This window comes from Trichechus manatus, unplaced genomic scaffold (assembly GCF_000243295.1).
Source record: "Trichechus manatus latirostris isolate Lorelei unplaced genomic scaffold, TriManLat1.0 scaffold00309, whole genome shotgun sequence".
NCBI lineage: Eukaryota > Metazoa > Chordata > Mammalia > Sirenia > Trichechidae > Trichechus > Trichechus manatus.
The window spans coordinates 378,629-391,201 of record NW_004444245.1 but is presented as its reverse complement, the minus strand read 5'-3'; the positions used below and the strand labels follow the sequence as shown (position 1 = coordinate 391,201).

The window sequence follows — 12,573 nt, the reverse complement described above, 5'->3', positions numbered from 1 at the left end:
ACCTTTTCTGACAGTTTTGTCTTCAGGTCTCCTTTGTCTGATACTAAGATTACCACTCCAGCTCTCTTTTGGTTATTATTTGCATAGGATTTTTTCCCGATCTTGTCGTTTTCCACCTCTTTGTGTCCTTGGGTTTAAAGTGTGTCTCTTGTAAACAGCACGTAGTTGGATCAGGTGTTTTATCCCCTCCCTGCTTGTTGCCACCCCGGGCTTCGTGGACCAGCCTGGGAGCACCAGGCTCCATCCTGAAGCTCAGGTGGTCTTGAAACTGGGCGTAAGGGGCAGGTAACAACCCCCGTTTTCTGACAGCTTGCCTTGGTGCTTGGTGGCCAAAGTTTGGGTGCCACAGAAGATGGGGAGCAGGGACCCAGCCCCAAGGGGGAAGTGATACCCTGAGGACAGATGAGGCTCACGGGGTAGGACTTAGGTGTCAAGAGAGATACCGGGACAGGCCTCCAAAGGGACTTGGATGCAGAGCTTGCTGTGGCATGGGGGTGCCTGTGAGGGGGTGTCAGGTGAGGGTCTGGCTGCTGTAAGGAAAGCTGGGCTCAGGTTTGGCCACTCAGCCAGCAGGCCCCCCTGCTCGGGCCTTCAATAGTCCCACCCCGGCAACTCTGGGTGCCATTAGGGTGGGGTCCCTTGCTCGGCTGGATAGCTGTCACTGAGGACCAAAGGAACCAAGCTAGGCCTCAGGGCTTGGGGGCGGAGGTGGAAGTCACAGGGTGGTCCCTCCCAACCCATTGCTCTGGGCTCTCTGTCCCTCTCCAGGCAGCGGTCGATGGTCCCACGGACAAGAAGGAGGAGTGAGGAGAGGCGCCCTATCCTCCCTGCCCACAGCTGCCTCCCACCTGGCACGTGCTTGCGCGGTACCTCAGCTCACTGCCTTCCGCCCCCCTCCCCAGACGCACTTTCGTCGCTTGTTCTCCACCTGGCCCCTGCGCCTCTCCAGCATCTGACAGGGGCCTGGCTTCTACAATTCCCAGTCATTCTGCCTTAGCCCGTCCCCAGTTTCCGTTTCCAAAGGGCGTGGCCTGGGTCGGGGTGCTTCCTGATCGTTGAGCCCCCTTTCCTCTGCCCCTGTGGGAGGGCGCAGCAGACGCAGCAGTTCTTGGGGCAATAAAAGTTGTTGTTACGACGCAATCGTGCTTCAGGAGGCTGCCTCTGTCTCCCCTCTCTGAAGCCCGAGAGTGTAGTGGCCCGGCGGGGGCCTGGCAGCCTCCCCGAGGCCAGCAGCATTCGCTGTCTGAGGCTTCAGGGAGTCCTAGAGGGTTGCTCCCTGGGGGGCCAGCTTTGGGGTGAGGGGCTGCTCCTGGCTCTGCCGGGTAGGCTCCCATTGGCTCTGGGAGCCTCTGCCCCTCCCCCATGCCAGCCGACTGGGTGAGGCCCCACTTTCTGAAGGCCTGGGGAGTGTCTGCCTGTCAGTCTCCTGGGGCTTGGCAGCTGGAGCCAGGGCACTGGTGAGATGCAGGTACACTGGCAGGGCCTTGGGTGGTAGACTCCAGCTCTGAGTTCCTGTTACTCACATTTGGGACAGAGAGAACTTGGCAGAGTGCCACCAGTCACACCCTGCCCCACCCTTTCTTGAAGGTTTGCAGGATGACCTCTGACTAATGCAACTCAGAGAGGCTTGTCCTTGGCCCTGACCGTGAACTGGCTGGGGGCAGAGAGAGGGAATGGAGAGGGGCTCCCTGTATTGCTCCAACCCCTGGGAGCAGGCTCGATCCTAGAAGCCCCACTTCCAGTGGGTTTCCCCTGGGGTAACTTACCCTCACCCCCACCCCCCAGGCTGGATTCGGCAGGCTAGGTTTAGCGGAGCTGGGCCTTGGAGTTGAGTGTCCTCAGTCACACACAGGAGCGGGGCCTGGGGCTGTGGCAGGGCTTCCTGCCTCCCGGGCTAGAGCTTGGCGGGTGCTGGGCCCCTCCAGCCCGTGCCCCTGGTGGGGTGCTCGCCCTGTGCAGGGTCTCTGCCATGCTTGGTATCCACATGAGGACCTGGGAGGGGGCTGGGGGGACCTTCTGAAGATGTTGGAGCAGAATGGCTAGAAGTGTCTGCGGGTGGGCAGTCACATGCCCCGATACTGCCTGCCCTGTCTGGGGCCAGGTGGGGGGCTCCCTTTTCTAGCGTTTCATCAGGGAGTGCCACCCTATGCCACCCTACCCCCCCCACCCCTGCTAGGAGCTGTGGGGCAGTCTCTGAGCCCAGAGCATGTGGATGGCTCCCAGGCGTGCCGGCAACAAGCCCTGGGGTTGCTGTGCCAAGGCTGAGGGTTGGACCCACTTTCCAGGAAGTGGGCCCTGACTCTCGGGCCTCCCTGAGCTTCTGAAGGCTAAAGTCCAAACAGCACGTTGGCGGGGCCCTTCCCGTCAGCGGGAGGCCTGCTGCCATTCCCCTCGTGAGTTCCCACCCCCTGTGCTGGGCAGAGGGGTGGGGCAGCGACAGGGAGGCACGTCCTCAGGGATGAGGCCGGGGCGCTGTGGAAACGCCCAGTCTCCAGCCCCTGCTCTCTGAACAGGCCCAGCTCACCTGCCTTTCCCTGGCCCCTCAGCCTTCCCGACAGTGACCGCCCCCCGAGGCCCCAGGGCTGTCACTCAGAGCAGTGCTGTGGTGAGCTTGCTTCCTGTTGGTCTCATACTTGTTCTAAACACTGAACACAGGAGCAGGCCCACAGCCATAGGGGCTCAGTCGCTGTCTCCTGGACAGACGGTGGTGCCCGCTGCTCCTCACGGCGGTTCCAATGCTGCCACTCTGGGAAGCTTGCTTTTTTCCCTCCACTGTTTGCCGAGTCTTCACCAGGGGCCTGGTGGAAGGGAGGTGGGGGACGGTGAGCAGACTAGTACTCTAGTTCCAGCAAGAGATGCAGAAGCCACAGGACTTGGTGGGGAATGGAGAGGGTGCCTCGGGCCCTGTCCAATGAGTGGGTTACCACAGGACCGTATATCGAGAAGGTGAGCTTAGGAAGAGGAGGTGGTTGGGGGACAGGCTGGAGGTGAGGGCCATGAGCGGCAGTGTGAGGGTACGGGCACCCCAGGGCGACGTCTGATGTTGCTGGGAAGGGTGTTTGTAGTTAAGGAGGGCCGGGCTGGAGGTTTGGGAGTGAGTGGCATGGGGGAGATGAGTTCCAGGTAAGCAGGTTCTCAGAGGGTTTGTAGGGTGAGAAGGAGCTGAAGGCAACTGTGGAGAAATACCAGCAGTGAAGAGATGGGTGAGCGCTGGGAGCCTGAGGTCTGAGAAATAGGTTTGGGGCAGAGGGGACCATCCCTGTCAGCATTCCATGAGCACCTCGCGGCCTCTGCCTGCCCATCCTCTCTGCCAAGGCCACCTTCCGCCTGTCACCAGACCCCTGCCCTCAAGACTGGTCTGGAGTCACCATTTCCAATGGTGAGCCCCACTCATCAGGTCTGCCCTCTCCAGATTCCCCCTCCACCCAAACCGCTCTTGTCCAGCCTACCATCATTTCGCTGCCAAACCCAGCGTGGGTTCCCAGGCCTCATCATACTTGATCCCTCGGCAGCGTCTGACAACTGATCACTCCCTCGCCCTTGACACCAGGGAGTCTCACTTGTGTTCCATGCCACCACCTCACGCTCTCGGTTTCCCTCCCTCCCCACTGGATGTTTGGTCCTCGGGCCACTCCTCCCTCTACCCCCACTCCCAGCCTCCCTGGGAGAGCTCTTCCAGGCTCAGGGCTTCACATGTGCCAGCAACTTCCAAAGTGCCATGTCCAGCTCAGACCTCTTTCCGGAATTCCAGACTTCCATATCCAACTGCCAACAAACATCTCCACCCGGATGACCCCTCCATCCTGCACAAGCTGCCTAGAGCAGACTCCCCTATCATCCCCTCCAAACCTTCTCGTCCCCCCATCACAGCACCTGGCAACTCCGGCCTGCCCGTGGCTCAGGTCAAATCTCTCAGTGTCATCCTTGACCCCTCTCTCTGTCCTGCATCCTGTTCGTCCACAGCCCTGTGGACTCTGCCTTCAAAACACATCCCTAATCTGAAGACTGCCCATCACCTCCACTGCTACCACCCTGCTCCGGTTAACCACCACCTTCCCCCCGAGTGTTGCGGGAGCCTCCTCACTCACCTCTTCCCCAGGTGTCCCCCTGGCCTGTGCCCTCACCTCCTTCGGACCTTGAAAGGTCACCTTTTCAGTGAAGCATTCTTTGGACAACCTTGTGAAAAGTTTAGCTTCCAAAACCAAACAGCCACCCTTTCCTGCTTGATTTGTTCTTCTTTAGTGTACTTTTATCACTCTCTCCCCAAGTATGTCAGCTCCATGGGGAAAATGCTTTCCGTCGGCCTCGTTCCTGCTCTACTCCCGTTCCAACATAGTGCTGGGCGCCGAGGCCCTCAAACAAATACTTGCTGAGAGAAGCTGTGGTAGAAGCAGGAGCCGCTTTGGAAAATGACATGTTTTTATTGCTATGTTTGCAAGTGGCTTTGTAGCACAGTCGTAATGTCCCCGCGGGCCCCGCCCTCACCCCTCCACCTATGTCAGTCACGGTGAGGGGGAATCCTTTTTCGGGTCTACTCAGCTGTCTGGGCTTCGTCGTGACACAGACGTGGGTCAGAGCTGCTGTGTGGAAGACTTCAGATGTGGAGAGTGCATCAGCCTTAAGCTGGGAGGCGGGAGGCACGCCCAGGATCCCTTTCCTGGTCTGTGCCCACCTCGGATCCCTGCCATCCTGGCCCAGCCCAGGGAGCAGAGTGTGGGCAAGCCTGAGCACACCAGGTGAGCGGCCCAGATCCCCACAGGACACAACACTGCATGCTCTCACCCCAGGACTGTGGGCATCGGGAGGGGAGACGCCTCTCGAGACCCCACCTGTCTGGGGCTGGGATCCCACATGCACACTCACACAGCTGACTCGCTTACTGGACAGCTGGAAGCTTCGGTTTTGTCTATGAAAATTAGAGCTAGAAATTCACACTCCTTGGCTAGGGGAGAGGAGGCCGGTGGGGCCAAAGGGGAGGGGTGTGGTAGGGAGAGGGCCGTTTGGGCTGGTTTCTCTTTTTAGAAATATACAAGCAGAAATCTCACTCGTCAAGTTTTTATAAAATGTGCAAAATATAAGCTTCGTTTGCCCACCAGCACAGGTTCCACCTGGTATTCACCTTTGCTACGAGACAGAGCTCCAGGTATACGCTCCAGATGCACGTGTACTCACACACAAGTGCACACAATTGATAGCGGTGGCTATTGGTGCAGGAACCAGAAGGTTTCATTGCTGGCTGACTCTCTAAGCTACTAGAATAGGAGCGGAGGGGCGGAGGGGCGGAGGGTCTAGCCCAGCTGCCATCTGGGCCCGGGTCACTGCCCCTCCCTCGGCTCCCCTCTCCTTCAGGCCCCCAGGTGGCCTCTGCTGGTTCTGGGGCGATGAGCCCCCGAGGGCAATGATGTTGCAGGCGCAGAGCCCCAAGAGGCAAGGCGGCCCAGCCGGGTCTCCCGGGTCCGCGGGCAGGCGGCTAGGGGAGCCCGGGTGGAAGGCGGAGGGGGAGAAGGCAGGCCTGGGAAGCAGCATGTGCACCCGCTTGGCTGCGGACAGGGTGGGGGAGGAATCTATTTTTGGTGGGTTGTGATATTCTTGGCATTTTATTAAAAATGATTTTAGTTAGCACTCGTGGTGCTTCCCCTCCTCCCTCCTCAGGCAGACCCCAAAACTATCAGGGAAAGACAGGTCCCCTGGAGGGGTCGGGCAGGGGCTAAAGCAGGGGCTGCTATGGCTACAAGAGGGTGCGCTGGTGATGTGAGCTGGCGAGGCCAGGGCTCTGCGGAGGCTGTTGTCACATGACGCTCTCCACCACCACGACCTTGCTGCTCTCAGACACTGGGGTCAGGGTGGTCAGGCCCCTGACATCCGAGTCCTGAGCTCTGTACTCCAAGTGGTGGAGGCCCCACACAGGCTGGGTCAGGTGCTGCCAGCGCTGCGGGAGAGAAGGGCACGGTGAAGCCCCCCTGCTCGGCGCCAGCACAGCCGTGCCCACGGCGCCTGCCGGGGGGCTCACACCCTCCTCTCTGCCTGTGTCCGGGCTCTTGCCGCCCTGCCACCTGCTCGCTCCCTGCGCCGTGAAAGCAGGGTTGAGTGGGTGTTGGGACGGGAGGGACACTGAGGACGGCCCTCCTCCCGACCTGCCTCTCCCAGGCTGTGGAGGCCTAGTGTTCCCTCCACCTGCCCCAGTCGGGAGCTGGCCCCAAGGCTTCCTGCACCGGGGCCTGGGCCCGCCCATTCTGGGGGTGGGATGACGAGCGGACTGACCTCAGCCATGGTGCCCTTGGCACTGAGGAGGCAGCCCAGGAGGTGGAGGGGCACGCAGAGCATGGAGGAGAGCGCGAAGCCCCAGCCCATGGCCTCGCCCCACCACGGGTACACGTAGGTGTTGTTGTATACCAGTGGCTTGTAGTACACCACGTTGAAGATGAAGATGCCCTAGCGGACGAGAGGCATCAGCTCCCCGCCCGGCTGGCCTGCTCCCCAGCCCTCCCGGCCTTCCTTGCCGACATTACCATGCAGACCAGTGGGGTAAAGAAGGACCAGCACCACTTCATCCAGGGGCATGGCCGGTACCCGATCATGCAAGCGATGTCATCCATGAAGCGGTCGGCGCCTGGGAGGGAGAGGGAGGGAAGGAGCTGGAGCCCCACCTGCCCCGCCTGCCCCTACCCCGCCCCCTCATTGGCACCTACCGTACACCCAGGCCACCACGACACACTCCCAGAAGGCCTGCCAGAGCAGGGTCGTGCCGCTGGCCGAGTAGTAGTCAAACAGCTGGAAGACATACATCCCGCCCTGCAGGGGGCACACCCAAGTCAGGCAGTGGCCGGGGGGCAGCCGGGAGCCAGGGGTGCCCCACCGAGCCCACTCACATCGGTCACCATGGAGAGGTCAATGATGAAGCAGAGGGCGCAGCAGAGGGCCACGGAGATCTCCCTTTGGAAGCGGAAGTAGTAGGAGGCCGGGAGGAGGTCAAGAAGGCCGGTGATGAAGCCCTCCACACCTACAAACTGGTGGGCAGCTCAGGTGAGGTCCTGCTCCTCTCAGCCCCGGCTGGCCCTCCTCTCTCTGCCCCCCGCCTGGGTCCCCTCCAAACCTGGCTGTCGAGCCCGAGCAGCAGCAGCATGAAGAAGAAGAGGGCAGCCCAGAGTGGGGCCACAGGCATGAGTGTGACAGCCCGGGGGTAGGCGATGAAGGCCAGGCCAGGCCCTGCAGGGAGGTGCAGAGTCCAGACCTGAACTCCGCCTGGGCTCACACACATCCCCTCAGGGGATGAGGGCAGTGACAAAGCCAGGGCCCTGGGTGCATTAGCCACTGGCCAGGCCTTTCCAGCTCTGAAGCACTGCGGGCCTGCCCCAGGCCCAGGGCTCCCCACAGTAGGGCCAGAAGGCTCCAGGTCCTCCCCAGCCCCAAGCCCTAAGAACTGTTTGCCTGGGTCAAACTCCTGCAGTCACAGGTGACCATGAGCTCTGGGTGGAGGCCCGCCTTTCTCTCTGCCGCACTCAGACAAAGATGAGGACATACCCCAGGTCCCTGGGACGGATGGATGAACGGGGGCTCAAGTCTCCAGATGGACTGGCCTACAGCCCACAAGGGGAGACCCAGGCCCCCGTCCTGAGAGGCCGGAGGGCAGCAGGGACCACCTAGCTGGGTGTGGATGTCCAGGGTGCACGCACACAGCAGCACAACTCTGGAACTGGGCACCACCGGGGGCCTTTACCTGACTCGGCCACCTTGGAGATATGCACCCCCTGCTCTGCCGCCATGAAGCCCAGGATGGAAAAGACCACGAAGCCAGCAAAGAAGCTGGTCCCGCTGTTGATGAGTGCGAGGATGATGGCGTCTCTGGTGGGCGGGGTAGGGCAGGACCGACTGGTCAGTGCCTGCAGGCAGGGGGCGGGCAGGCCAGGCTAGGGGGTCGCAGGGACACGGAGCTTACTTATAGCAGTTGTTGTTGAAGCGGTTGTAGCTGCCCAGGGCCGTGAGGGCCCCCAGGCCAATGGCATACGAGAAGAAAATCTGGGTGCCAGCATCGATCCACACCTGGAGGGGCAACGGAAGCAGGAGTGAGGGGGTACCATGCAGCCAGCCCCACGCCATCTCACCGCGGCCTGGCTCCTCACCTGAGGGGACCCCAGCTTTGACCAGTCAGGCTTGAGATAGTACACAATGCCGTCCAAGGCGCCAGGCAGCAGCACACCGCGCACCAGCAGCACCACGAGGACCACGTAGGGGAATGTAGCAGTGAAGTACACGATCTGCAGGGCCCCCGGACTGGAGGTGTGCTCAGAGGCCAGGAGAGGGGCCGCCCGGTGACCCCCACCCTACCCCCAGAGCCGTGTCCACCACAGAGTGTGGGTGCGAGGCCAGCTGGGACAAGGCCAGGCCATGTTTGCCAGGGAGCACGTCCTTTGGGGAGAGGGTGGGCTGGCGCATGCTCACCTGAGGGGCAGTGCATGGGCAGTTTCTGAAGAGTGTCCCCGTGGGAAGAAGTGCACCCAGGTGTGTGGACTTGTGTGGGGTATGAGGGCATCCCTCCCAAAACCCTGTAGGGTCCGGGCTGAGGGGATGCCAGCCGGGGGGACAGGTCCTTTGCCTCGCACACCCCTAACCCCAGGCCACTTCTCTGTGAAAAGGCAGGCCCCTTACTGGTAGTGACAGAGGCAAGAGGAAGACCGACGGGCAAAGCCCCTGCCTCCCCCTCCCAGGAGGAAGACACACTGGGGTTCCACGTTCCCGTGTGTCTGGTCATACGCATGCCTCCTTAACCCTGGCTCCCCAGGGTCAGACAGGCAGGCGAGAGAGGCTGTCACAGACAGAAGCATGGCCAAGGGGCAGCTGCTGCCTGGGCCTCTCCCACTCAGGGTCCCTGTGTTTGGAGAGCACGAGGAGTAGCCAGCCATGGGGCCGGGACCAAGTGGCCTGGGTTGAAGCACCTCCCCCCTCCTCAGTCCAGTTGCCTCCTGTTGCAACAGTTGTCCCCTCCAGAGACAAAGCCCTCCAAGGCCATGCTGCCCCTGGCATCCCCCGACAGCCTCCAACTGTACCTTTCCTGTAGACTTGACCCCCTTCCAGACACAGAAGTAGACCAGCACCCAGCAGGCCAGCAGACACAGCATCACCTCCCAGTTGAGAGCCCCTGGAACCTCCAGCCCCCCAGAGAGCCGCAAGACTTTGTTCCTGGGGAGGGACAGCTCATGAGGGCTGCGTCAGTGTAGGCAAAGCGATTGGGAGCTGTCCTAGGGGTTGCGGCCCCTCCCTCCTCCAGCTGGGAGTCCAGCTGGTCCCTCCTGTCCACCTGGAGGCCTCCCCGTGCACCTGGAGCCTTGGAGCCCCTGGCTGCAGGGAGTGGGGCTGCCGGCCTGGCCCCAGGCCCCCCCTGCCCCCTCCCCCGCCACAGGCAGCACCAGCTCCCCCACCAGACAGGCGCGACTGAATGACAGTGAATGGGAGTGACAACTGGTGCTGACAGAGCAGCCCGCATCTAGCTGCAGGGGTGGCCTGGGAGTGATTCCTCTGCACCTGGCCTCAGCTCCCAAGGGCGAGGGCCCAGCAGACTCAGGCCAAGTGTGGCAGACCAGAGGGGCACGATGGGCTTGGCCCAGAGGCGCCTGACTCACTCCCAGAACTCGATGACGGGGGACCGGCGGTCAGCAAGCTGGTCACATGTGAGGTTGGCTAGGCTGGCATTGGCACAGTCTTCGTGGCGGAAGATCTCCACACAGTCGGGAGTGTTCCAGCTGTGGCCGCACGTGGCCCAGGGTAGCGTGGCGGTGAAGGACTTGACCAGGTAATAGAAGCCCCAAGCCAGCACCATGATGTAATAGGTGTTGCAGTAAAAGACGATCACCATGGAGGCGTAGCCCAGGCCTGGGGGTGGCAGGGAGAATTCTTTGCTGGCCAGCTCCCCACCCCCGTTAGCCACCCTACACGGGACTAGCACCAACAGCTTCCGCTGTCCTCCCTTTCCCACCCCCATCCTGTCCCCTCCTTCTCTCGTGCTCAAGTGTCCCAACACCGGGTGAACTTATCCCCCGCGTCACCTTCTCAATCCGCCGCCAGACCCAGGGCAGAGCCCCTCCCCTCCCGCTCACAATAGGTCCCCTGCTTTCGGGCCCCACAGCCACCATAGTGGCTCCCCACCAGCCTCCAGCACACAGTGGCTGGGGGAGCTTTCTTGTAGCCTGGGACCATGTAGGAGACAATCACCGCCTCAGTGGGCAACCTTGGGCAAGTCACTGCACCTCTCTGTGCCTCAGCTGCCTCCTCTAGACACTGGGTGGATATTAGTAGGCCCTGCCTCCTCGGGCATCGAGACTGGTGGATGAACACTGCCTGGCACAGAAGGTACTCTAGTGTGATCTTGCCCGTCAGTCACACCCTGAACTTGCAGTCGCTTCGCACGGCCTACCAGACCAAGTCCAAACTCCTTCGCTGGCCCTCAGGCGTGGTGAGGGCCGGCCTCCAGTGCTGCTCCCGTCACCACCTCCCATGACCAGCCACCCCTCCACTTGCCCGCAGGGACCTAAGCCATCCTTTGCAGGTACTGTGCCCACTTGTGCCCGGCCTGCCCTTGCCCGCCCGATGGAGAGGCCCTACTCCTCCACTCTGCTCCTTGCCTGCCCAACTTCGAGGCGTGGCCTGCATGTCCAAGAAGTTCCCTCTTGCGTGTGACTGGGGCCCAGGCCCAATGCTCGGACCGAACAGGCCTGCCCGCTCCCGCGCCCCTTCCGTGGGAAAGGGGCAGGGGGCACTGGGGTACTCACCTTTGAATAGGGGGCAGATGTTCCAGACATTGATGCTGCCAGCCTTCATGAACTGGCCCAGTGAGATCTCCAGGAAGAAAATGGGGATCCCTCCCACCAAGGCGATCAGGACATAGGGAATAAGGAACACACCTGCAGGGGAGCAGCGCGGGGTGGGGCTCAGGGGGAGCCATCTGCCCCAACCCCCACAGCCTCCAGGAAGCCCGGGAGTGGGGTGGAGCTCAGCTCAGCCCCACCCTGCCCATGCGAACTTCCCACTGGATGAATCAGTGGAGTGTGGCCGCTGACTCAGGCACAAGGTGAACAGCCTGGGGGTAGGCGCTGGCTGGGCTGAGAGGAGGGGCTCCAGCAGCCCCTGGGCTGTGGGGCCCTCCACTCACAGGTCTGCACCCCATGGGTGCGTGCATTGACCTGCACTGACCTACTGTACGGAGGACACGTGCGCTCACACATGCAGACCATGCCTCGTGCAGCAACTCGCTCTTTGCTAGGCAGCGACCGGAAGGAACAGCGAGAGCATGTGTACGTGCGCGTGTGGCGTGTGCGCGTGGCTGAGCGCTGGGGCCTGAGGGTCTGCCTGGACTTGAGCGAGGGCAGGGAGCCCCTGCCTCCCCTGCGCCCGACACTGGCATGCAAATACGAGGGTTGGGGAGGTGGATGGGTGGGCAGCAGGCCTGTGCCAGGGAGGAGAGGTGCTGAAGGTGTCAGTGGGCAAGGACAGAGGGAGACAAGCTGCGCCCAGCAAGCCACGTGAGGGCGAGGCAGGCTCTGGAGGAGGCAGGGCTGGGCCATAGGAACAGGCCCAGCAGGGCAGGGGGCAGTGCAGGGAGCTGGTCCCCCCAGCAGCCCATCTTGCCCTCTGCCTCCCTGCCAGGCCCTACCCTTGTTCGGAGCTCTGCTCTCTCCCATCCTCGTCCTCGGAAGCCGGCTTGGCTGCAGCCTGCTCAGCGCCTGGTCCTAGCATCCTACTTGTGTGTGACCTTGGGCCAAGGCCTTCTGTCTGGGCCTCAATTTCCCGCCCCACCACGCAGTAACTGCGCTTTCCACTACCCCCAGGGCTCCTTCCTCGCCCCAGGACAGCCGCGTGCCCATGGCTGCAGTCAGCCGGGGCAGCACCGCGTGTGCATGCAGTGTGCCCAGCGGCGGCGCCGGGCGGCCGGCCGCAGGCTTCCCTAGCCTGGCTCAGGCACCCAGTGTTCCAGGCACAGGCGGAGGGGAGGAGAGGGAAGGGATGGGAAGGGGAGGGCAGCGGGAGGGGGAGGGACAGAGTGGCCCATTGTGTATGCGTGTGTTCGTGTGTGCACACGTGGGGGGGCCCACACAATGTGCCACTTGTGTGCCTGACCCGCGGGGGCAGCCAAGGCTCCTCACCTCTGGGAGCCCCCCTAGGGGGCAGGCCGGGCTTCCCACCTCCATGGCCAATCCCTGAGGCCGGCCCCCTCCCCCCACCACACTGCCAGGCACATGACTGGCGAGGGGGTGGCGGCCGCGGGCCGCTGTGCTGGGCGGCCCCCCCACTCCCACCCCCCGGCCCCACGTGCCGGCGGGCGGGCGGGGCGCTCACCTCCGCCGTTCTTGTAGCACAGGTAGGGGAAGCGCCAGACGTTGCCAAGGCCCACGGCGAAGCCCACGCAGGACATGATGAAGTCCATCTGGCGCGTCCAGGTCTCGCGCGGCGGCACCGCCAGGCCCGCGGGGCCATCGCCCTTGGCCGGGGCGCCGTCGGGCCCGAGCACGATCAGGGGGCCCTTCTTTTCGTCGCGGGACACGCTATAGATGCCGTTCTCGGCGTTCTTCTTCGCCATGGCCC

At 62.5% G+C, this 12,573-nt stretch overlaps 2 protein-coding genes across 4 annotated transcripts in view; one reads left to right on the top strand and one right to left on the bottom strand.

Annotated features, from left to right (window-relative positions):
- The window catches only part of BCAP31 (B cell receptor associated protein 31), a 30,910-nt gene extending 29,778 nt beyond the window's left edge, over positions 1-1,132 (top strand). The window contains exon 7 of the mRNA XM_004390566.2: positions 769-1,132. Coding sequence (XP_004390623.1) covers positions 769-807 — 39 coding nt within the window. The 3' untranslated portion in view covers positions 808-1,132. The remainder of the gene's footprint in view (positions 1-768) is intronic.
- Positions 1,133-5,582: 4,450 nt separating this feature from the next.
- On the bottom strand, positions 5,583-12,573 carry SLC6A8 (solute carrier family 6 member 8). Of its 3 annotated transcripts, none has more exons than XM_004390565.3 (13): positions 12,328-12,573; positions 10,764-10,895; positions 9,618-9,867; positions 9,045-9,177; positions 8,121-8,255; positions 7,937-8,040; positions 7,718-7,812; positions 7,094-7,206; positions 6,870-7,007; positions 6,690-6,792; positions 6,510-6,610; positions 6,262-6,432; positions 5,583-5,929 (listed from the first exon to the last, which is right to left on the bottom strand). In XM_004390565.3, exons 1-13 carry the CDS (start codon positions 12,566-12,568, stop codon positions 5,789-5,791), a joined length of 1,857 nt encoding a protein of 618 aa, XP_004390622.1. In that variant the 5' UTR covers positions 12,569-12,573; the 3' UTR covers positions 5,583-5,788. The 3 variants fall into 3 exon arrangements, with proteins under 3 accessions (XP_004390622.1, XP_004390621.1, XP_012415238.1); XM_004390564.2 differs by having other exon boundaries at positions 5,590-5,929; positions 7,718-7,842; positions 12,328-12,568; XM_012559784.2 differs by having other exon boundaries at positions 5,596-5,929; positions 6,879-7,007; positions 7,718-7,842; positions 12,328-12,568.